The following is a 25,577-nucleotide window of genomic DNA, read 5'->3' on the forward strand; positions in this document are numbered from 1 at the left end:
TGCGTGCCCGCCGAGCACCCGAGGGGTGGGCAGGGCTGGACGGGTGGGAGGGGTGCCAGGAGCCGGACGTTAACTTGCATGTCGCCTCAGTCCCCCACGTCTCAAAGGTGGCAGGTGGCCGGGGCGCAGCTCTGAGGAGGGAGCCCTGGGTTCAACGGGATCCACGACTTGCACCTGCCCCACGGCGGCCCCGACGCGCGGAACTCTACAAGAAGCGTGCAAGAAGTTTTCCACGTCTCAGTGGAGAAGTGGGATTTTCCCTTTCCGTGTTCGTTTCTGAAGACAACACAGAGTTCGTTGCTGTGCTTTCGGAGGAATTACAACGATGGTCCTCCTGTGTGTCTCCTGACATGTCTTTTAGAAGAAACGGGTGGTTCTAGAAGCAGGCGGTGATTTCCTCCCTGCCTGTTTCCTGTGCCCCCTGCAGTAGCTGGACGGCCGGTCAGACGGCTCAGTGCCTCAGGGGCCCTCTCTGTCCTCGCCTCTGACTGAATAAACCAGACGCATCAAAGCTCACGGTCGGTGAAGTGCAGGCAGACACGTGTGTGCACGTACATGTATGTGACGTGTGCGTGTGCAGACATGTGACGGAGGCAAATGCCACAGAAACAGTTTTATTTTTATTTCTCGAAGTGTGAAGACAGGTACAAAATCTGCATGACACTGAACACGGCTGCAATGAAAGGGAATTCTTCTAGAAACATCTAGTAACATCGGTCTTTAATAGCAGATTTATTTCCCCAGTGATAATTCTGGATCATTCCCAAAGCTACAAGATTCCCGCCTTCCAAACACTAGAGGCTCCCGGTCCCCCAGCAGCTACACTACAGGCGGCCTGGTTCCGGCTCACCCACCCCTCCCCCCGAGTAAGCTGCAGGGACCCCACGAGTGAGGCAGACCGGAAGTGTCCTCGTCATCGCGATGTAGGCCACGGAGGAGGGTCCGTCACTTCAGCCAGATCCACTTGTCACCCACGTCCGCATTGTACCCGGGGCAGTACTTGCGTCCCGGCAGCTGTGGGAGGGAAAGCCACGGTCACATGCTTTACAAGGAACACGGAGCCCCCGGCTCACCCGCCCGAGAGCTTGTTCGAGTCCGAGCTTCCTCAGCAGGACCAGGGGGCCCGCCCCATGACGGGTGCTGCTCCAAGGGGAGTCACACAGGCCCCCGGTGAGAGCTCGGCCGGCTGGCATGCTCCGGCAACCAGCAGGCCTGGGGGCGGCCTCCGGCCTGGCTTTGACGGCCATGATTTAAAAACACGGTGACACTGCAAAACCTGCCGATGAAATCACACCTCCGGGGGGCACAGTCTGGACCAGCACACTCTCGTGAGTCCTCGGGTGAGGCTAACGCGGGGCCCTCCGCCCTCCGCCACCTATGTGGGCAGGTTATGGAAGCGGGTGAACTGTCAGGCCCGACCTCAGTGGGAACCTCCAGGAGCAGGGGTGGGGGAGCGGCTGGACCCAGGAGGGCTGTTTGTCAGGGGAGCAACGGGGCCGGGAGGAGGGAGGTCTCCTGCCGGCCCGCCCGCCGTGTACCCGAGGGAAGTCAGGGGCACAGACGGGGGATGCAGGGCAGAGAGACCGTGCCACGCAGACACGAGCCCAGCCCCGCGGGCAAAGGAGTCTGCATCGAGACCAGGGCTCGCTGGTCCCGAGTGGCTGCAAAGGGCAGCACCAGCGTGTGGCTCACCCAGACCCGAGGGACGCGCTGCGCAGGCAGGGAAACACTCAGATACAGCATGTTTTTCAAGTTACGTAAATGGGAACAAAATACTGAATTTTCTTTTTCATATTTTCACATCGATGTGGAAAGATCTGTACACGCTACATGCAAAACTCTTCCAAATTTTGCACATAAGTACTAAAGTATTAAAAAATAAATAAACCACGGGCACCTGGGTGGCTCAGTTGGTTAAGTGTCTGACTCTTGGTTTTGGCTCAGGTCATAATGTCACGGTTCGGGAGTTCGAGCCTGACACGCTATCGGCATGGGGCCTGCCTGGGATTCTCTCTTCCTCTCTCTCTGCCCCTCCTCTGATCACTCTCACGCTCAAAATAAACTTAAACAAACAAATAAATAAATAAATCAGTCTTTCCTTTATCCTGATCAGCAAAAGGCATCCACCTGCAGCCACAGCGAGGGGAACCACAGAGGGGCATGTGGGCAGCGTGTCCGTGAAGGCCCTGAACACCACTCCCAAGGCCAGACAGCCCTGACGACCAGCTCTGAGGCCCCCGGCCCATGTTCTCTCCTGGCTACTGGAGCCTCAGGTTTGCGGGGGGATTCTGTAGCGGGCAGCGGAGGTCCGGCCACCGGGGCACTGGCAGGAGGGGTGAGCAGGGAGCTGGCACACAGGTAGAGGAGACAAGCGTGGGCCATCTCTACTTTCAGGCCCGGGGCACCCTGCTAATGGGGCCCTACCCAGGTGCCACGAGCACTCCGGGAACACAAGAGGAAAACAAAGGACAAGACCCAGCTCTCCAGGAGTTGAGAGTCTCGGGGGCAGACTGGCAAGGGAGCACGCGTGACACGCCCACAGCCCATGGCGGCGCTGCGGGCCAGCCCAGCACGGAGAACGGGGGACACCCCGGGGAGAGGCGGGCGCCCGGGGCCGCTGTGCGAGCTACAGGACTCGGAAGCGGCAGGAAGAGGTGAGCTCTTCTGCTCTCTGATTCTGACAAGCACTTGGGTGTATGGTGGTCGCTGGGCTGGAACAGGTGCAGAGAGTGCCACGGGCGAGGGCCGCAGGGACCGATGCCGTTCTGGCCTCCTTGGGCCCGAAGGGCTCAAGGTCCTGGGTAAATAGAGGGGAGCAGGGGGAGGACAGGCGATGTCCCCGGGGAAGGGGGCCCCGGCCGGGCTGTGGACACCGCACGGGAGCAGCCCCGGGGCACCTCGTGGAGATGGTGCGGGGCCCTGGAAGGCTGGGTCCGAGGCTCCAGAGACAGGGCCATGCGGAGATCCGAGGGCAGGCCCCCGCCACCCAGCAGGTGGCCCGCTGAGAGCAAGAACAAGGAGGGAGGGCAGGCCGGGCGCCATCCGGAAACACCCAGCAAACGGCCGTCCGGGCACCAAGCCGCAGCAGGAAAGGAGAGCGCACCTGCCGGAAGACGGCCTCTCTCTGAGCACCCGCCGCAGCGCCACAGGCGAACAACACAGCGCCGGCGTCTCCGCGCAAGAGCACCGAGGCGCTGACCCGCCCGACCCCGCGGCAAACCCGCGCGGCTGAGCCCCCGGGTTTCTGAGGTCAAGGTGTCCCTTCGTGCTGGCATCTGCCACACGGGCCCTCATGGCAGCACCTGCTGAGGACAGGCTGGGCAGGCGACAGCTGGCTCTGTCCTCCTCCTCGCAAATCCAGTTTCCCACCACGGAGCAAACAAAAACTAGCAGAACGTCAAACCTGCTGAGTCTGGCCAGTATCTGCTAACTGCCTCGTGAAGCCTGCTCCCCGGACATCTCAGGGCGCGGTTTCACTGGCCTTTGATTCCAGATCCTCAGGGTCCCTTTCCAGTGCATGTAAGCCAACAGAGACCCCAGGGAGGATTTCCATTCGGAACATTTCACACCGCGGGAGCACAAGATAAGCTGCTTACACGTTACTTCATAGCTGCGTCTGCTCATTTAAATAGACCTGCAAACCAGCAGAACCCAGTTCACATTCGTCATGTGAGAAAACACAGCCCCGCAGCGGCACCGCTCAGGAACCGGCACCAGAGCGACACCTCCCCGGGCCCGGCCACCCCTTAGCGCACACAGGCTTGTAGGTGCGCATCCCCGGACGAGGGCCACCCCCTCGGTGACGGGGACGCTAGCCGGACTACTCTGTAGACAGGAGCTGCCCAGCGCCTCCCGAGTATAAACCTCCAGCCTGTACAGGACAAATGACCACCTATCTTCCTCAAGCCGCTGATGTTCCGGTCTGTTTTCTGGTTCTCCCAGCTGAACTTACTTCTGGTCTTAGTTTGTTCTTCATGCACGGGAAAATATCTTAGAAGAAACTTTGACTAGCGGAAGGCCCCCTCTTCACTCTGAAAACATCCCATGAAGCGTTACCTGTGAAGTGTGGGGGGGCCACCTGCTGACCGGGCCTGAGGACCGCTGCGTGTGCACGGGGCGAGGGAGGAAGGAAGACGACCTAGGAACTCAAGCCTTCAGGGCTCCCTCTCCGAAATTCCACGTGGGACATGTGAGCTGAGGATAATCTTGCACACACCTGTCCTCTGAAGTCACGGCGCTGTGCCGGTTTAATACTCTCAGGAATTTGTTTCCCCACCTTTTCCATTTACCATTAAAAATCAAAAAGTTTAGGGGCGCCTGAGGGTGGGGCTCAGTCGGTTAAGCATCCGATTTGATCTCGGCTCAGGCCATGATCTCAAGGTTCCTGAGATCAAGCCCCACATCAGGCCCTGCGCTGACAGCGCAGAACCTGCTTGGAATGCTCTGTCCCTGCCCCTCTCCTGCTCACGTGTGCACGCGTGCTCTCTCTCTCTCAAAACAAATAAACGTTAAAAAAAAAATCAAAAAGTGAATTTCCTTAAGAAAACACTGCAGCAAACCACAAACACAAACTCTTCCAGAAAAGTGGCCAAGCTGCCCGGTGCCCGATATTGTGGTGAGCCGGCCCACCTCTGGGGCTCTCCGTGATGAGTGGGCTCAGTGCCCCCGTAAACCTGGCAATCAGGGCTGGGCACTGGGAAGAGCCAGGAACAAGCAGGAGGCTCGGCTGAGTGGCACAGAGCGGGCACTGATGTCCTGGAGGAGGCAGAAGGGTGGCCTTCCACCTGAGCTCCCCCTGGGCAGCCCTCCTCGGGGTGTTGGGGGGCGCACAGCCTCGCAGTCCAGAGACCGAGGACGTGGGCATCCGAGGCTGTCCGCAGCTCAGTGGTTTCCTCCCCAGGCCCAGGTCTTGTTCCCACTGGCATCATCTTGATTGGCACGGAAGAGATGGGAAAAGACACGAATACCAAAGTATGTATTTGCAAAATCATTCCCGATTTCCCCAAATGATTTAATTGTGCAAAATCTGCGTGTCAGACGGTCATGTGTAATTTAAACTAACATTTATAACGGTGAGAACTGTGAGATCCCTGACCCTCCTGGCAAACAGCACATGACAGCTTACTGGACAGCCTCCCCCCCCCCCACACATGCACGCTCGCACACACACGTATGCACACACAAGGCACGTACACACATGCACACGCACGCATACACTTGCACGCACACATGTATGCGCAAATGCATGCATATACGCATACAGGCACACGCACGTACACACACACACACGCGTGCACGCACACAGGCACAAAAGTACGCACACACGCATGCACTGCTAGCACACGACCCCTGGAAGGGGACGTTCAAAAGAAACTTCTCACAGGCTGCCTCTTAGGGGCCCAGGGGCCGGGGGCCAAGGAAGGAGAGCTGAGCTAACTGCACACTCCACACCTTCTGAAGCTCATAGCACGTGCAGTCCTTTCTCTTCTCTCTCTAAAAGAAAGGCTAAGTAGCCCAGGGACAAACAGCTAGAGTGTGCACGGGACTAGGATCCGAACCCACGTCTTCTGGCTCGGACTCCATTCCACTCACTAGGCCGCCGGCCACAACTGCCTCCCGTGTGCAGCCCGTGGGCCAACCTGCTCCTGAGGCTTTCCTGGAGAGAAACCATCTTCGATGCGTGCCTCCAGGTTTCCGTGTTTCAGGTACACTTGTAGAAGGGGGGCTGCTCACTCGAGGGCAAGTAAACGGTGAGCAGACGGATGCTGACACAGCACTCAGAAGGCGCGGAAGCCGCCGGCCCAGATTGTGACGCCACGGCTTGCCCCACGGGGGCGATTCTGGGCTTCCACGTGTCCTTGTGCACTTAACACAGGCTGCTGGCCCAGTGCCGGGGACGGCCTAGTGCCGGGACCCGAAGACCACCTCCAGCCTGACGACTGTGCTCGGGGAAAACACGGTTTGGCTGGAAGTCGGTCATGCTGCTTGTCTGCAGACTGACTGTGGCGCCTCTCTGCCCAGAGAGGGGCCGGGTGAGGGGCCGTATGTGCCCAGGAGAGGGGGGCAGTGGGGATATGTGCCCAAGGGAGGGGCCGGGGGAGGGGCCCGGTGAGGGGCCCGGCGAGCAGCCATATGTGCTCTGCCACTGAGGACGGACCACGTGAGAGCCACCGGACCAATCCACACCAGGACAGACAGGTCAGGGTGGCTGGCATCTGTGGGCAGAGAGCTAGAAGGGAGGCCCCGGGCAAGGAAAGAGGCTCATCGCAGTGACCCACTGGGTCTGCGGCTGGGCACGTCCGTGCACGCGTGAGATGACGCTCCCGGAGGCAGGCAGAGGGCCATCCGAGGGAAAGAGCATTTCTGGGGGCTGCAAGGTGCTCCCCTCAGGCCGTGAGTGACTGAGCTCCAGGCAGCCAAGGCCTGCCACGCCCACGTATCGGGCTAATCCTTCCCTAGAAGTCAGGCTACCTGAGACTCACCAAAAAGCTAAGCTTGTTAAACTGATTTGCAGTTACCTCCGGCTGGCAGAGTAAACGTTCTAACACTCTTCAGAGGAATGAAACAAAATCTAGTACTCAAAAACGTAGAACTAACAACACAGAGCAACCACTGAAAAGTCTCTAGACACGTGAAGGGAAAATGTAACTTGGGGCGCCTGGTGGCTCAGTCGGTTGAGTGTCTGAATCTTGGTTGCGGCTCAGGTTGTGATCTCCTGGTTTGTGAGTTCAAGCCCCGTATCAGGCTCTGTGCTGGCAAGGTGGAGTCTGCTTGGAATTCTCTCTTTCCTTCTCTCTGCCCCTTCCCCGCTTGCTCTCTCTCAAATATAAACAGGAAGGAAGGGAGGGAGGGAGGGAGGGAGGGAGGGAGGGAGGAAGGAAGGAAGGAAGGAAGGAAGGAAAGAAAACATAACCTGTAACCAGGGGAAAACAAATTAGGGGCGAAAACAAATCAGGCTCAGACAAATCGTCAGACAATGACGATGACGGATTAGGAAACAAGACCGTTAAAACAGCTATTATAAAAATATTCAACCTCCTCAAGGAATTAAATGAAAAATGAAAATAATGAGAAAACTAGAAAACATAAAAAGAAACAAATAAAAATCCTAGGGTTAAAAGAAAATAGGATTTCTGAAATAAGATTCCACCTGACGGGGGTGGTGGTCACAGCAGCGTGTGGCTCAGATGTCCCCACCGCCCCCGCGCCGACCCTGTGGTCCACCACCCCATTCGCACCGAGGCCACGCCCTGGTAAGGCGCTCGGCCCTCAGCTCAGAGCCACAGAGGGTCCAGGCCAGCCTGTCTGTGGGGGCCGTGGGACTCTCCCTCGTCCACCTGGCCAGGTCCATCCTGCACGGCTGCTACACCACGCTCCTCCCGTCCCTCTCCGGTCACGGACGGCATGCAGCGGAGGACTAAAGGCTCCCCCTGCACCTCGCATCTCTGCCCTTTACTCCTCATGGGTGTCTCCCAACAGTCTGGACAATTTAATCCCATCTTGGCTTCTGTTCCTCGGAGGACCCAAACGAACACCAGGGAACTGCCAGCGTGTCTCACACACACGAGGAAACGGGGAACTGAAAGTAAGGCACAGAGACAAAAAGGCCCCAAACAGAATCTCGGTGACCTCTGGGTCACCGTCAAGTCGGACAACGTCTGTGCACGGAGCCCCCAGAAGGGGTGAGAGACAACACCCGGGGCAACAGGGCCCAAGTGTGCTCACAGATGCTACAGAGACCGAGCGAGCGCCGCGCACAGGCGGGACACGACAGCTCGCGGAGGCGCGTCGCGACGAAGTGGCTGGGAAGCGGTGACAAAGACAGAGAGCAAGAGACACGAGGGCCGCGGGCAAGCGGGACCTCACACTCGTCCACGGAAGCCGTGTGGCCAGGATCCACGGGGCCTCAGCGGGTCGGGGGGGACGCGCGCCAACCCGGGATTCTTCTCCGGGCGCCCGTGTCTGTGAAGGTGCAGCTGAAGCTGGTTCTTCTCTTTCTTCAAGCAAGAGCTCACAGGACGTGCTGCCCGCAGACCCGTGCCGTAAGCACCAGCGACGGAGGGGGCTCAGGCCACACGAGAGAGCCGCCAGACGGAAGCCTGGGACCACAAAGCGCGAGAGCACAGAGAAGGGAGCGACGGGGCGGGTGGCGGGTCACGAAGAACCTCTCACTTCTCTCACAGAGAACTGACCGTTTGAAGCTGAGATAACAACAACAGGTCACGAGGCTACCGACACGGGTAATGTGAAATGCAGGGGAGCAACCCGGCAGAGGCGGGAGGAGCTGGGCGGGAGGCGCCCCCGTGAGGCGCCTGCGTTCCGTGTGGCCTGGCAGGACAGGACGGGCCGCTCACGTGGCGAGGGACAGGCGTGTGCTGGAGCGGCCCGGAGCGGTCATTAATGGTGAGACGGGTGTAGCGTTTGAGTCAACAGCGGAAATAAAACAGAAGTACAGACCATTATCAACCAAGCCAAAAGCAGCAGGAAAAGAGAAAACGATGCAAATCTGACCCTCACTTGCTACAGCGTCGACGCGTGGCGCGGGAGAGCAGGTTCCCAGCAGGAAGAGACCTCGCCTCTCCCCAGTGGCTCACTGCGCGGCCCTCTCTGGGCCAGGCTCTGGCTCCTGCAGCCCTGCTTCCCCCCCACCCCCCCCCCCCCGCTTCCCCCTTCCCCCTTCCCCCAGGCCTGCTCCATCACCACCTCCCGGGAAGGAAGTGCCCTGGCCCCCGTCTGTGACAGAGACTAGAACACTGGTGCTCGGGGAACAGAGCCGGCCCCACCTCCCGCACAGGCACCTCCCCGAGGGAGCAGCTGACAACTGGCTGTCCGGGCCTCTGCCTCTTCTTCGCTCCTGCTCTTCTGGGGTGCCTCCCCGGGCCGCTCTTCCTCCCCGGTTCCTGCCCCTCTCCCCACGAGCCCTCCCTGTCCCCTAGGAGCCCCTGCACCCGTCCGCAGACTCTCCTCCTGGCACTCATCTCAAAGCGACGCCCAGGGCAGTCACCGGCCTACTTATCGACGCCAGCGATGGTCACCAAGTCCCGCCGCCGGCACCGCCTCACACGTCCCGACGCCACGAGGGGCAGGCGGGCGCCGTCCCTACTTGACAAGATGTTACGTGACCTGCCCGAGCCACTGGGCTGCAAGCGGCAGGCTAGAACCGCGGGTCTCAAGTCAGGATCATCTTCCGGGACACCGGGAGTGGGTTAGCAGACAGGAAGTCCTCCCCGCTGCTAACTCTGGAAAACGATATAGTAGCTTTGTCTCTCTCGACCACATGCTGCCTTTCCTGAGTTTTACCAAATTCTATTCACTCCCTCCGATTTTCTGTTTATCTGCCAGTCCTGGTGTATCATGCTGTGCCGCTCAAGTTTCTAGAATAGAGACGCCTGGGCATGTGTTGGGGCACGGTCCCCGCTCCACGCTGGCCTGGGAGGGTGGACGCCCAGGCTTTCCCACCTCCTCTTGTGTTTCCTGCAGAGTCCGGTCGGGAACCCTGGCTCTCAGTGGCCACCGCAGGGCGCTCACTGAGGCTCACAGTCTCTTAGCGGCTCTCCAGAGAACTAGAACACAGGCAGGAATTCTGGCCTCAAATCCTTTGTCGTATTACTGTCGAGAGGTGAATTTTTTTAAAAGGATCAAATGAAGCCCTCCTTGTATTGGACCCGCCTCACCCCACGAGAGCCGGGACGTGAGTTATACCGGCTACGACGGACTCTGCTCTTTCCAGATGCACTGCCGGCTCGGTAAGTCTGGAGTGACCCCGGGATTCCAACTTCCGATGTCTATTTCCCATTATTACGTAGAAATGCTAATGGACTCTAAGAATTTTTCATTAATTTCAAAGAGCGTGGTAGAAATTATTTAGTAGAGGCACTTCTCTGATATACAATCTCCCTGATTTTCCATGACTGCTAAGCATAAATCAAGGATGAAACTCTGAAATCAACTCCCCCCTCAAAATCTCATTTTATCAAAGACAATTTTCAAAAGCCATCTTTTAAAGAACAAGTGCCTTCTATCTTTAGCACAAACACCACAGCCTATTACAAACACATCCACACTCAGCGGCCAAACCCGCTGCCAGAGGCACCACAGACTCGTGTGTTCGCAAGGACTCACGTGAGCAGTGAGTGGAAAAGGCCCCAACTCAAGCACTAGCTTAAATACCTGAAAACAGTATTCTTTCTAGAAACCCAAAAACAAAAGTATCGACTGAGCGCACCGCCAAGTCCGGGCACCCGGGCTTTGTCAGGCTGCGTGCTAAGGCGTTTCCCCGTGACCTGCCACCAGCAGAGCCTCAGATAACACGTGACAATCCGCAGTTTCACTCAGGGGAAAGCACCTGGTGAAAAGCCCGCGTCGTGCGCTAGCGGTCTTCCCCGGGGGACACGTGTTATCCTCACACGCGGGACTCGAAGTCACGGGGCACACGGACCGATGCGGAGTCTCGGGGACGCGCTCTCCAGGCAGCGTGTGCAGGGGCACTCGCAGCGCACGTCTCCGCGCGTCTTCCAGCCCCGACGGGCGAAGGGCAGGCTGAAGAGCACTCTACGCGCTCAACTAAACAACGTCCACGCTGAGAATCTGCACTTGGACAAACACACGTAGCAGAGTAAGTTCTAACTGAGGCTTACGTGCCGAGAGGAAGCGCAGAACAATTAAACGTCTGCACCCCTCCTCCCGAGCGTGTTCACGTGACGGATGCTACGGCTCCTGGTCACTGCACGTCTGTCTTTATCAAAGGGAATCTCACAGGAGCGAGAGCACGCGGTGTTAGCATGCTGGAGTGACTGACCGTCTCTGTTCTGAAACATGGTCACTTGGTGCTGCGGTGAAGACAACTTGAGAGAGTGGAGAAACAGAAACAGCAGGAGAGGAAGCAGAAGACCGTTGTCCTAGCAACTGTCTTGGAACAATCGGATTGGTGGAGGGAGCGCCGTATCTTAATAGCATCTGGCCTCCCTAAATTGAAAAGACACTGAATCGGTAAAGTGGAAACCAATTCACAGCTTGTCTGCCCTAAGGAAGGGCTGCACGGAAATAAAAAGTGACCCAATACAGTGTCTGAAAAATGACTTTCAAAAGTTAGTAGGCTGCTTCGCACACATCAGCACCCCCCCGAGAGGGCCCCGGCCGTTCCAAGTACCGAAGGGGACCGGGTGAACAGAAAGAGCACGGATGGATATTCTCAGACTCCAGGCACGCGTGCCCCTCTGCAAACATCACTTCGGGAGAAACTGGAGACAGGCAGTCACCCGGAGTGTGGCAGGCACCTCAAAGGACCCGGACCCCAGCCAGCGAGAGAGCTGAGCAAACGCCGAGGTCACAGGATCAACAAAACCAGACGAAAACTAAAAAATCCTATTCCTGTGAAATTTCAGGTCTGTCTTCACTAGTCTGCACCCCCAGGTCACGACACAGCTAAACCGGAAATGCTCACGCACACGCGCCTGCACGCCAGCCACCCCGGCGGCCCCCGTGTGGCTGCTGTGCCCGAAGGGCTGGCTGACGGGACGCAGCCCCAGTGCGTCCTCCGGGAACCTCCGCCCCCAACAGCAGATAACCTCTGTGCCAGGCGGTTCGTTTACAAATGGGAATAACGACAACGCTGCCTTCCTGGGGCAGCAGCACGGGGCCTCGCCCACAGCTCACAACTGGCCGCCCTCGTACTGCAGCCTCCCTGTCAGCCCTCTCAGCTCTCACCCCTGCCCCGGGACCCTCCTGCCTGCACCCCAGCCGTCCCCTCAGAGCCCCTCTCCTTCTCACTGCCGACCACCAGGAGGGCGCCAAGGCCCTCGCCAGCCAGGACGGCGTCTTCCGAACCATCACCCCAGACTTCCGCCCTTGACGCCCTTCCTTAGGAGGGTGCCGCTGGAGCTGATCTCTGAGCCCTGCCTTTCCCGAAAGGTGAGTCTAAAACTCACCTCAGAGGCTTTCTTGTAGACAGTGAGTAATCCCAAGTGAAGCCCGTGGTTCAGCATAAAGGACTGACGAAAGTCCTTTCTACCTCTTCTTGTCCTCACCTGAAGCTGGACGGAGCCTGTCGGGCCCCGCGCCCCCCGCAGGCAGGTCCTCTACTGGGCCAGCGGCCCATCGGCAGGGGTCTCTGGCGCGAAAGAGCCTCACCCACCAGATCTCACGAAGTGGTGTCCACTCCCGCTCAGGGCGACCGCTCCTGCAGGCGCTGGGGCCCGCCTGCGCACTGTGCCCACGGCCCTGAGGGCGGCCACACCTGCTCGGTGAGCCGGCGACCCCTTCTGCACCCCTGCAGTCTCTGCCCACCTGCTGCGCCCACCCTCCCATACCTTCTCCCTCACTTCCTGCTGGCTCTTGCCCTTGTGCCACAAAAACACTGAGATCTCGGCCTTTCGAGATAAAACAAAATATGGGAAAGCCCACTGCCACCACTCTGCCCAAACTCTCGGTCGAGGGCCAGCAGCCCACACCACCCCGACCTGCCCACAGCACCCACACAGGCGCCGTGCCCTCGGCCGCGGGGGCTGGGCCGGCTCCGGGGGCTCCTCCGCTTCACCAGCCCTCCTCCCCCGCCCCTCCTCCCACGGCGGCTCCTGTTGGCCCAGGCCCCAGGCCCACACGCTGCGGGGAAGGGGCAGCTCCTCCGGGGGCCATGGTACTTCCCCTGCCCCCCACCCTCCGAGGGCAACGGGTCATCAGTTCAAACAGCCATGCCGATGGTACTTGTCACTGCAACTGCAGACTTCGATCGAACGTTAAGAAAACAGAAAGTGTGAGCCTGAAAAGGAGAACGGGGCTGAAATGCTTTGGCTGAGTGGTCAGAACACAGCGTGGGAGCAGGTACAGGAGCTCAGCGGGGGCGAACCCTGTGCCCCCACTGTGCCCCCAGGGGTCCTCGTGCTTCACAAAGCTGGGCGGACTTGCTTCCACGAGCGTCCCCTAGGATGGCCTGACCGACAGGCAGTCACACGAGAGCGCCACTCCAGCATGCAGAGGGGACAGGCGTCCTCGGTGTCCAGCTGGTCCTGGAAAGTTCTCTAGTGAGACACCTTTTCTGGGTTCACTCAGTGAACACAGGATCCATTAATAAGTGTGCCCGAGGCCCCACAATGAAGCCCGCTGTCAAAACAAGCAGCTGTGTGTGTCCTACAAACGCCCAGCTGGCACGTCACCGCCAATCCGCTTCAGAGCACGAGTCCTAGCGTCGTCTCTACCTGCACCCGGCACCACACCCACAACACGGCTCGAAGAAACGCAGTGAGACAAACACCACGCCCAGCGCCTGCCCGAGGCGCCTGCCCCCGCGGTCACAGCCCTCCCTTGACCACTCTCCTGCACTTGAACCCTTCAACAACAGCGTCCTTCCTTGTAAACCTGTAGCGGGGAAGGGGGCCCTCGGGTAAGGGCACATGAGCCAGGCCCCACCACGTCTCACCCAGACTCCTCAAACACCCCTCTTCCCTGCCCCCGCTCGAGGGCCAGAGCATCAAGCGGAGCGATCCTTCCCGCGCGTAATACAGACGCGATCACCCTCAAAACACCGTGCTGGCTTCCGGTCTCACCAACACATCAGGCCAGTCTTCACAGCACGGCCCCCAGCCCCCTCTGACCCCGCCCTGCTACCTTCCCACCTCACCTCCAGCTCCGCCCGCCGCCCCACCGGCTCCGCTTCACGGGCGGGGGCTCCGTGCCCAGCCTGCAGGTGCAGGGGTCACCTGCCCGTGCGGGCGCCCTCTCTCAGCGCAGCTCCCACCGGAGACAGCTTCATCTCTGCCCCGCGGCACTCAGACGCCCCGCTACATACGTGTTTATGGTCTGTCCCGCCTTCCCCCAACCAGGATGCAGGCTCCTTGCGAGCAAGCTTTTGTTCTAGTCCCAGATGTGGCCCCAACGCTTACAACAGTGCCCGGAACAATAAATATTTGCCGAGCGGTGAGTGAGCGTAAAATGATGACGGTTTGGGGGGAGGGACGGCAGCCAGAGTCAGGGGTAAGCCGTCATTGCTCACAGTATCTTCGTGCTCCCGAGATGCCCGAGGGCACCCTCTGCCTGGGATTCTCGGATGATGACAGAAGACGGAGTTCCTTCACCAGCCAGGTCTCCCTTCTATGCCCTGCGGGTCGGGCACTGAATGAGTCCTGTCCTGGGGGTTCACCAGGCAAACACCTGTTGAGCACAGAGAGACACGGAGCTTCCGACTCAGACGCCCCGGAGCACGGACACGGGAAGCACCGGCACCAAAGCCGGCGTTCAGATCCCGTGGGAACCCAGCGGCTTTCCATTTCCAGCAAGGCAACAGCCCCAACGCCAGGAGAAAGCTCTTGATGTAAAACCTCTGGAAATGCTTTAAATGCACTGCTGAGCTCCGCAAGCAACAACAGGGGCTGAGAGCGAAGAGCAGACCGGAAGGCAGGATGGCGGGCTGTGGCCTCCTTGCCCCGGGGACATTTGGAGAGCCGCCCAGAGACAACAGGCAGGGCCGCGGGGCCGTGTGGGAAGGGGATTCTTTACGGACACGCAGCACAGCTCCCGGGCGGCCACGGTCAGTCCTCACCCTGGCGTGGGAGCCCAGAGTCCCCGCACAGTCCCGGCTGCCCCGAGGAACGGAATGTTCGGGGCATACTCACACCAAAAGAGTAGCTGTTGCTTATCTGAATTCAAACTGAAGTGGGCATCTTGTATTTAGGATGGACTCTCACCAAACGCCCACAGATATATGCCCACAGAGCATGAACTTCGCGTCCAAAGTCTCCAAACACAGAAGGGAATAAGCCACCAAGGGTCAGAATCAGAGGACACGAGAAATGACCAAGTCTGACGCTCTTCCAGACCTGACGTTACCACGTGCAGAATACAAGGAACTATATATTTGAGATGCTTCGAGAAAGAGAAGCCAATGAAACCATAAGCAAGAAATAACATCCTGTCAATGAGATTCAGAAAGCGCTGGCAGAAGGAAAAAGAGACTTAAACACAGACCCAGAACAGCACAGACAGGAAGAGAAGAAGGACCCTCAGAGGGAGAGGGGACCACAGCACTTAACTAAAAACAAAAGGTCGGCGCCCTGTTCCTGCTTCTAATAACCTCCTACCACAAGCCCCAGCAAGTTCAGGGTCTGGCGTGAAATACGCGCAGCGTGTACTGGGGCTGCAACACGCAGAGCTCGGCCCTCCTCCGGCTCCTCACGTCTCTACAAGCACAGGGCACACACTTTGCGAGGTCCTCACGAAACCAGGATTGTGACCTTGGTAACTTCATCACCTTTACTACCTGAATCAGAATCATACAAACTTGTCATGCCGTCGAGGCACTTTGGCCGAAACACATTTTCAACACTGAAACTAGTTTTCCCTGGAAAATGAGAAACTGGCCGACAGGGTGGTGGGCTTCTGAGGGTCCTCCCGTGCAACGGCCCCCACCCCAGCAACTCACGTGTCCCAGGACATACGTGGCCACAGGACGCCCCCGGCTCTGACACCAAGCAGTTCCTCCTCTTGAAGGAAACAATTCTCATGCGTCCCCACCCTGCTGTCCTCCAGGCAGCAGACCACGCGGTGCCTCAGGTGTCCCGGGGAGGACCGGCCTCACCTGCTGCTCCCTCAGGCATTTCTAGAAAGCAGTTCTGCAGCCTGGCCAGGGACCCCTCCTGGAACCACAAATCTCTCCAGTCCTACAACAGCTGCGGGAGAAATCAGCAGCAGGGGCTTTGCCGCTCCTCCCCAGATGCCCCGCCATGTGCTGTCCAAGGGACACCTGGGAAGAACTGATGCCCATGTCTTCAACGTCCAGACGAAGTACTCTGCCAACGAGGACAACAGTTACTGGTATTTACGTTCTATCTAAATTCAATCCATCGTTTGTTTTGTGTTTTGTTTTTTTAAGTAGGCTCACACCCAGTGTGGAAGCCCAGCACGGGGCTTGAACTCGTGACCCTGAGATCAAGACCTGAACTGAGATCAAGAGTCGGACTCTTAACCGACTGAGCCCCCCAGGTGCCCAAACTGATCACTGCTTTAATATCAAGCAACTGAATTTCCTTCAAAAACATCAGGATCCCTCTAAATGTTCACGCGATTCCTACTCAGTGGACAGATGTAAAGCGTGCGGTGTGCATGGAGACCGTAGAAAGGGAGTGTGTGCATCTGCGTGGCCTCAGCTAGGGGGTCAAGGCCGACACCAGCAGGGAGGAGGCAGGTTTACGATCCGTGAAGGGATGGAACCGGTGCTTCGCCTCTGCAGGCTCTCTCCCCCAGAACACAAACACCGGCTCACCCTGAGAAAAAAGGCAGACACACCTGACCGGTCCTCCTCGGAACCGTCACAAGGACTAACGGAGATCTGACCCACCGTCACGGCCAAATGGAGCTTTTGGAGACATGGCAACTTACTGTCACACGGTGTCCTGGATGGGATCCTGGAACAGGAACGTGGCATTAGGGAAGAAGTGAGGAAATCGAGGAAGGTATGGAGGTACGAGTGCTGGCTGATGCACCGTGACAACATGCCTCGCGAACATGACGTTAGCACGGGAAACTGGGGGCGGGTGCGTGAGAACTCCCCCGCGCCCCCACGATGTTTCTGTAAATCTAAAACTGTTCTAAAAAATGGAGTTATTTTTTAAAATGCTTACAAACTTTAAAAATCAATTAAAACGTCCAGCATTTCTCAACATTTAATTAGTATCGTAAGTCTGGGGCTCCTGGGCAGCTCAGTCGTTTAAGCGTCTGACTTTGGCTCAGATCATGATCTCACGGTTTGTGGGTTCGAGCCCCGCGTCAGGCTCTGTGCTGACAGCTCAGAGCCTGGAACGTGCTTCAGATTCTGTGTCTCCCTCTCTCTCTGTCCCTCCCCTGCTCACGCTCTCTTTCTCTCTCTCTCAAAATAAACATTAAAAAACCCATTAAAACTATAAGTCCAATATAGTAGATTCTCTTAATACTCACAAATTAAATAACACGCAAAACACAATAACGATAAAAAACTGCCAGATACCGCCACCATGTCTCTGGTTAAAATGGCTGTCACATCCAGCTCCCGGTGGACCAGTGAGGACAACATGCCCCTCCTGAGCCACCAGGAGAGACAGGCAACATGAGGGAAACACCTGAGCGAAGGCACCAAGGTGGGGAGGCTCCAGGTCCCAGCGAAGAAAGGGGAAAAGGCGAGTTGCCTGGTCTCCACACGCCTCCCTCCCAGGGCTCGCCTGCTCTCAAAGGCGGTTGCTGGGAAGCTGAGGGCACCAGGGGAGGCGACGGTGGGCACAGTACGGTGGGTCAGGACCCACCACAGAGCAAGGGCCCCACTGAACGCACTCCCATCAGCAAGGGCAAAGGGGGAACACAGCAGACCCTCACAAGCCTAAGCGCAGCACCAACTGGCGGTTTCTCAATGGACTCGGGGACCCGGCCCTACTTTAGGTGCCAGGGGACAACACCTACGTCCTCTCCAGAGTAAGGGAACACCACCAGAGCTTTGCGCTATCTTTGATGGCTGGAACGTAAAGAAAAAACAAGGCACACCAAAAATAAGACTGAACGACCAAAAATGAAAGGACGGAGAGAACCAGGCAGTGTAGACAGATCTAAAACAGGAAAACGAAGGGACGGAGAGAACCAGGCAGTGTAGACAGATCTAAAACAGGTGCAGGTAGTGCAGTTACCTGGTATGTTCAAGAAATCAGATAACAAAATGATTTCAGCAAATACCTTGAAATTAAAAAAATGGAAATTCTAGAGTCAAGAAGGACTACGATTAAAATTAAAAACACAAACAGGAAATGCAGGTTTAGAGGCAGGCTGGGAAGAGCTGAAAAGACTAGTAACTGGGGGGACGGACAAGAAGAACACACCCAGGCTCCTAGAGAAACCAGGGTGCGGAAAACAGAGAAGAGTGCGAGGGCACGGAACGTGTGGAAAAGGCCCACGGGGCTAACTGGGGCCCCAGAAGGGGGCAGACAGGGAGTGGGGCACAGGCCACACCGAAGACGCACCAGCAGACCTTTTCCAGACAACGTCAGGAACCTCGAGCCAAGCAGAGACCAGAGTGGAGATGTGCGTGGCGGGGGCACCGGCGGGGGCTGGGGACGTCAGTGGTGAAGGCGGCAGACAGGCATGGCAGGACACCGGTCACACACAATGGTCAGCTCGGGAAGCACAGAGACCGAAGCCGCGAGAGCCCAGCTCCTTGCTCCGTGAGGACCTACGAGTGGGGGGCGAGGAGGACGGACCCCGCAGGGCTGCTAGGGGCCCAGAGTCGCCGGCACCCGGGACGGGAGGAGAGTGAAGCACAGGCATGCGGGCGAACACGGGGGTCCCGGGAGCCCCCCCAGCCTGTGTCCCCTGTGGCACAGCCAAATAAGTGAGTGCACAGGGACAGGAGAAAGCACTCGCACACAGTGGAGCGCTAACCAGCGCTGGAGGAAGAGTGACAGCATTAGCAGGTGACCATTTGGCAACCGTCATGTTAGTAACTGAGCCACGGAAATTGGCGGATGTTAGAGCCACTGGGTGAGAGTCTGATGACAAAATGGACGTTTACGAAGCTTCAAAGTACTTTCCCGGAAAACATTTACATAAGTTACAGGGAGTAAGAGACTGACAGTGAACACATCATCTCCGCCAAGTGATCAAAGTCGACGTACGTGGGGAGGGGGCCCACGGGAACTGCGCCGTCTGAGAAGACGTGACGAATCCTGGGACGTCCCTACAAGAAGGCACACAACTGAAACCTGGTTCCGGGGAAACCAAACGGAGGGGCATGCAAAAACCGCCTGTCCCGTCACCTCAAAAAGGGTCCCAGAAAGCCTGAGGAACGGATCCGATTCACGCCCTAATCACATGCAGGCCATGAGCCTGCACCGGGTCTTTCCGCTCGCAAGAGCATCGCTCTCAGAGGCACAACGGTTACCCTCAAAGGGGTCTCTGCGTCAGAGGCGGAAAGACGCGAGCGCTCACCTCCTGGTGTGGAGAGAGGCACGCTGGTTGTGAAGGAGTACGTCCTCGTTTGCAAGAATTACACGCCAAAGCCACGGTTCTGTCCTTACAGCAGATTCCTGGGCCGTGCCCCCAGAAGCCCCGTCCAGTAGGCCCGGCATGGGGCCCGAGAACCTGCATTCCTAAGGAGAGCCAGCGATGCTGGTGCAGGGACCACACTGGAAATCTCTGCGCGAAGCGTTTGCAGCCAAGACGCCGTCGGGTGGAGCACGCGCACTGGTTCAGCGCGAGTTAGTTTTCTATTCCTGCTATTTCTGGAAGTTCAACACATCCCGAAATGAGAGGGGAGATAAAACGAAGATCATAAAGACCATTTTAAACTCAGCGAGAAGATTTTCTGTCAGCCACGATTCTTCAGGCAGGACAAGGACACGCAGCGAGAGCACGGAGAGCGGGGCCCTGGGCAGACCCGCGGGAGCGCCGGCCACAGAAAGCGGTGACCGGAGCGTCGCGGGGGCTGACGGCGCACCGATGAGCGGGCAGTCGGACAGAGGATGACAGCGGCAGGAGAGCCAAGGGCCGGGCAAAGGGAGGAAGAGCCCCAGGGCCCCCGTCCCGGCCATGCGGTCTAGTTCACCGTGGACCCCACTGAGTCAAGGACACATACTTCGCCACCAGGCTGGCTACTAACAGCTAAGAGAATGAGAGCCAGGAAGCAAACAGAGGGAGGAAATGGAATGAAAACAAACAAAACCCTGAATCCGAAAGAAGGCAAGAAAGGAAAAAAATCAAAAGCAGGTAAGAAACACACAAAACCCCAAGTGAGAGGCGCCCCTCAGACACGGCAGGCGGCACGAGACGCGAGCGGGTACACCTTCCGCGCATGGACCGCACGGGCTGAAGCACACGCGTTTCCAGGCGCGAGGCACCATCGTGGATCCGCACAGAGAGCGACAAGCACACAACACGGGGGACGCGTGACGACACAGGCTCGGAGCGCGTGAGACGCAACCCTAGGTCCGACAGACGTGACGCCTCGCCAACAGGGGCACACTTCCACGCACCTCGCACGGCACACCAGCACGGAGGACAGCGACACAAGTCCTGCCGTGACACACGTCACCGCGGGATGCCAGCGGGACGCCGCGCACAGCACGGGGAAGGGGCACTCTCCTCCGGGACTGCGAAACGTCACCAGATTGACCAAATGCTGGGCCGAAAAGTGAGCCTCAGTCACATCCAAGGATCAGAATGATAAAAAGTATGTTTTGGATTACAGTGGAATTAAGCCAGAAATCAGGAACAAAAAGATAGTTAGAAAGATCTCAACTGCTTTTAAATGATCCAGTAGAACTCAAATGAGTTACTGGTGTACACAGAAGTCAGATTAAAATCCGAAAACATTCTGAGTTAATGACAGGGAAAACCCAACACAGAGACTTAAGAGCTCAAATTAAGCCAGGTCTGGGGGCAACGTGTCCAGCCTTACACATACCTGTTCAAGAGCAAGACAGGCTGAAAAATCAATGATCCATCTGTTCATTGTAAAAAGTTTGAGAGGCAGCAAATAAAAGAGAATAAAATCAGCGAACCAGACTGTATAACGGACGATACCAAACAAACCGTTCCTTGGATCCTGAGCTCCTTCCAAGAGCAGAGGAGGAGAGAGACACCAGGACTGGCCACAGGGCTGAGGACGGGGATGGCGGTCAACCTCCAGCCCACTCGAGTTAAAAGCATAAAACAGAACATTGTAAACAACTTCACACCAAGAAATTAGGAAATCTAAATGAATTGGGGGCCAATTCTGTGATAAATACAACTTCCAAAACCGAACCCAAGAAGGGACAAGATACTGAATATTCCGTGTCTATCAAAGCGACTGAAGCCAAAATCGGGAATTTTCCAACAGAGCCCCACCAGTCAACCCATGCACATGCTAAAGGAAGCCGTGACGTGCCCCTTCTGCAAACTCTTGCAGAGAACAAAAAGTGAAGGTGCCGCCTCAACTCCGTGTCATGTGTCAGTGTGACCCCGACAACACCTGAGGACGATCATCACAAGAAAACTACAATCTCTCAGGAACACAGGTACAAAAGTCCTAAATCAAGTACGTGAGTTGGGTTCAGCTCCAGATGAAGAGGTTAATACACACAACAGGGGGACTGATTCCACCAGACCGAGATCTGTGTCCCACTAGAAAATCAACGGGTAAGATTGAGCTCGCGAACAAAAAAAGGAGAAAAGCATCGTCTGGGGCAGACACACGTGATCAGACTCGACACCCACACAGGACGGAAATTCAACTACTAGTCAAATGGAACTTCCTTCAGCTCCTAAGGGAGAATATCTACCGCTAACCCACAGCAGCATAACCCCTACTGGTGAATTACTGATGTCAGAAACATCAGCCACTGTCACAGCGCCTACTTGCCCATGAACCAGAGATCCATCCAGCCCATCAAGCCAAGGGGAAACAGGTGGCATAAAGGTGAGAAAGAAGTGACGCTGCCGTTACCTGCTGGCACGCATTTTCCTTTTTCTTTTCCCACGCTGGGACTTTTAAGTGTTGCCCACAACTGTCATTACAAAGGCTGGGGCCGCGGGTCAACCAGAAGCCTCCTTGCCTTGAGCAGCGTCTCACCACAGTGGTGAGCGAAGCCACTCAGGGGTCCCATCCACCGCAAGGACACCCCCCGCCCCATCCATGGCACGGCAGAGGGGTCCACCCATGCTCCACAGCGGGGCACTGCCCTGCCCACTCCCCACACGGGATGACGAGAGTCTCATGTGTTCTGGATGCCAGTCCTGCTTTGCTGGGATAATCCAGCTGTTTCTCACTTACACAAGGAAACATACATAAAGCTATACTTTATTATTTTTATTTTTTAAGAGAGAGAGAGAAAGAGTGAACGCAAGTGCTAAAGGAGCAGAGGGAGAATCTTAAGCAGGCTCCACGCTCATGACCGTGACATCATGACCTGAGCCTAAATCAAGAGACGGACGCTCCACCAATGGAGCCACCCAGGCGCCCCAAAGCTACACTTTGTTAACAGACGTGTATCAACAGAAAAATTCCTACAGGCACTACCAATCCCCACTTGTAAGAATAACTAACGGAATAAAACACATACTCAACGTACACTCCGTGAAAACGGTGATGAAGTTTGGTTTTCTGCTGCCCCCTCAACCCCTTGACCTCACTCTCTTCCTCTACCTGTGCTCACCACCTGTGAGCTCCACTAGCTCCACGACTCCAAACGTCAACCACACGCTGACCACCCCTAAACGTGTACTTACAAGTCCCACTTACTTGCAAACTGCAAACTCACTGCACGCAACCCATTCAGCATCTCTTCATGGGGATCGTAAGCATCTCAAACACCCCCAACGACAAATCCTTCATCCTTCACGGAAACCTGTGTCTCTGTTTTGCCAACATCTGCCAGTTCCAACTCAAGTTCTAGTTCCTGAGGCCACCGACCTAGCGAACAGCTTACTTCTCTCTTTCCAATACAAAATTTCAACAGACTGTTGGTTCTACCCATAATAATGGCCACTTTTTGAAACCCGTGCGAGGACCACCCTGGTCTGAGCTAATGCTACCTCTCCGTCTACCTTCCTATTAAGTCTCCTAACTAGCCTCCCTGCTTCCGTCCATACCCCTACTCAATCTACTCTCAAATCCGACACCACCATATTCCCATTACAAAATATGCAATTTTCCTCCTGCACCTTCTTCCACTGGCCCAGGAGGCCTCTCTTTGGCCTCCCCCGTCTCTTTACCACTTCCCCCTCCCTGCCCCTGCTCCAGCCTCGGCACCGTGCCGGAAGCACTGAGCCTCACCTCTGCATCTGCCCGTCTCCCCTCCCGGGCCTTTCCCCCAGCACCCACCCCTGCTCCTCTCCGCTCATAGGCCACCTTCTCAGTGTGGCCTCTGGGAGCAAGACCCAGGCTTTCCAAATCCAGCCGCCACCTGGCAAGGCTCTGCCCTGCCCTCTTCTGGGAACTCAGGTTTCTACACAGCATCTGCCACCATTTAACAAACTCTCAGTTTTACTTTCTAGGTCCTTCCACCCTGACGTCAGCTCCACGAGGGCAGGGGCTCTTGCCCATCCCGTGCACCGCGATGGTCCCCCGCACATACCCGGAAAGCACGCGGTGGACTGGATAACTGAACTGATGACCAAAGGCAGTGAACGTGCGGGAGGACGAGGTGAAAACGCCTGACGCCTACGGAACGTTAAGCCAACAGAGCGCGGCACAGCCACGCAGCTCACCGGAGGCCCCTGCCCTGCTCCAGCCACAGCTGTGTGCCCAATCTATTGCTTACGTTTAGAAAAACTGAATGCCCTTTGTCACAGTAAGTTTAAAGAGTTTACTTGTATCGGTAATTCAAGTGGAAAGCCAGTACCACCCACCATAAACGAGAGAGCACAACAGGAAACTATAAAAAAGGGCTTATTGCTAAATTCTACCCACGTATCAGTGACTGCAAAATCTCTGAGCCTGCGGCCCACTGCTTTCTTGTTTAAAAGTGAGGTCATCAAGGGGCAGCTGGGCGGCTCAGGCGATTAAGTGTCCGACTTCGGCTCAGGTCACGATCTCCCGGTTCGTGAATTCGAGCCCCACGTCGGGTTCTGTGCCGACAGCTCAGAGCCTGGAGCTGCTTCTGAGTCTGTGTCCTCTCTCTCTCTGCCCTAACCCCACTAGCGCTTTGTTTCTCTCTCAAAAATAAAATAAAAACGTTAAAAAAAAAAAAAATGAAAAAAAATTTTTTTAAAGTGAGGTCGTCAAAAGTAACAGAAATGTTACAGACGTGTTATCAGTAATCAACACGCTCACACAATCAGATGAATTTTTTTAAAAATTTAAAAGGGCAAAAATTTCTCACTAGATAACTTAATACCCAGGTTTTAAATTTCCTGTGCGTGCACCCCCTTCAAGCCCACAGCGCCAGTGGTATGGACCAGCACACGACACCCGGGAGACGGTGGACACCCTTGGGGCTCCAGTGGGGGACGAGGCTCCCTGGAAGCCAGAGGGAGCGTGTCCCAGGCAAGGGGAGCCAGGGCGGGGCCGGAGGGGCGGGGCCGGAGGGGAGGGGCCGAGGGGGCGGGGCCAGGTTTTGCATGCACACCTGCAGCTCTGGCGACACGGGAGAGGACCCAGGGAGATAGAAAGGAAGCCACGGTGCCAATCCGAGCACAGCGCCGGCTGCCTGGAAGGTGGGAGTCTTGAGGACACGGAACAAAAGGAGGCCGCCTGTGCCCTGGGCTCCGCAGGACCTGGAGAGCCATCAGCTGCAGAGCGGAGCCACCAGCAAGTACGGGCTCTCCCACCTGTGCAAGAGCCACGACAGAGGCAGCAGGGAGGAGCCAGCCTGGCCCCCATGGCCCCCCAGAGCTACTCGCACTTAGGTGCCACGACACTCAGAAGAGACGTGCAAACGTACTAAGCGTGGGCACTGCTGAGTGACAGCTGCGTGGGTTTACTGCGTACTTCCCCAAATCTCACTGAATAAACTCACTTTCAAAACAACCAAAAGTACTTAAAGAAAATACCAAGTATCCCAAGTAAGACAGTGAGCAGTGGGATGCCAGTTCCAACTCAAGTTCTAGTTCCTGAGGCCACCGACCTAGCGAACAGCTTACTTCTCTCTTTCCAATACAAAATTTCAACAGACTGTTGGTTCTACCCATAATAATGGCCACTTTTTGAAACCCGTGCGAGGGTTAGCTAGCATTCTAGCATTCTAGAGATGCAGAAATACCTAAGATTTCAACTGAGCTAAATGCTGGCTGCTTAGCCTGAAGAGCTAATTTGAATACAATCATTTCACACATTTGCCAATAACAAACCCAGTGACAGTGGGTGGAGACACAATCCTGCTCTTATTCTCGATCCGATGTCAGGATCCCCAGGGGAAGCTCCCCTCACCCGCCGGCGTCTAGAACACAACTGGTTTAAGTGTCCTCTAGGTTCGTGGGATTTTGCCAACGATTCTCCAAACCGTTCTGAAAACAAGTGATTCACTACAAAGGTATGGAAAGCGGTAAGATCCCAAACCCAGTTGGAGCCCCCGAGCTCGGCCTCACGCCCGCCCCGCGGGCCTCCTGCACAAACACGCCTTCGTCCTCCGCGGACACGTGTGTCCCGTGAGGAGTGAGGCGGTACCCCAAGGGAAATCTGACACTGGAGAAACGTAGACAAGGGCTAAAGAGGAGACAACGTTTCCACATCAAGAGAAACTGCTGCCCAGGAAGGCCGCGTGCCACACGCGCTCCCCAGGGTGGCTCACTGCCCACGGCCGGGGCCGTCCGAGGAGCCTCACCGGCTCTGGACGGAGTGAGGAGGGGAGGAGAATTACTTCAAGGGAAGGGAAGCTCTTTCACTGAAACCAACACGCAAAAAAACCAACAAAAGCCACTCTCTGGAGAAGTGACCTTGGTACAGTCGTGGGGGCCCAGCAGCCAGCGCTCCTGGTTCAAAATCTCACCTCTGTGAATTTCTGGAAGATGCGGTCACTCTGGTGAGCTCCGATCGTGATTTCTGGGAGATAGATGGGAATGGTTGTGTAATTCAGCACCTCCAGCTTATTCTGAACCCTACAAAATAAGACAAACACAGATCACGCTAAACTGTAAAATAAAGACACAAGCCG

At 56.5% G+C, this 25,577-nt stretch overlaps 1 protein-coding gene across 3 annotated transcripts in view; it reads right to left on the reverse strand.

Annotated features, from left to right (window-relative positions):
* Window positions 1-607: 607 nt before the first annotated feature.
* NDUFA10 (NADH:ubiquinone oxidoreductase subunit A10) overlaps window positions 608-25,577 on the reverse strand; it is a 51,832-nt gene continuing 26,862 nt past the window's right edge. The window contains exons 9-10 of one of the 3 annotated variants that reach the window (XM_025930677.2): window positions 25,413-25,521; window positions 608-1,014 (exon numbers count right to left, since the gene is read on the reverse strand). In XM_025930677.2, the coding sequence (XP_025786462.2) occupies window positions 946-1,014; window positions 25,413-25,521 (178 nt within the window). In that variant the 3' untranslated portion in view covers window positions 608-945. Of the gene's footprint in view, window positions 1,015-10,548; window positions 10,588-25,412; window positions 25,522-25,577 lie in introns of those variants that run through there. The other 2 variants (XM_086720116.1, XM_086720117.1) reach the window with 2 other exon arrangements.

The sequence above is a fragment of the Puma concolor genome, chromosome C1 (assembly GCF_028749965.1).
Source record: "Puma concolor isolate L17-30 chromosome C1, mPumCon1.1.hap2, whole genome shotgun sequence".
Taxonomy (NCBI): Eukaryota; Metazoa; Chordata; class Mammalia; order Carnivora; family Felidae; genus Puma; species Puma concolor.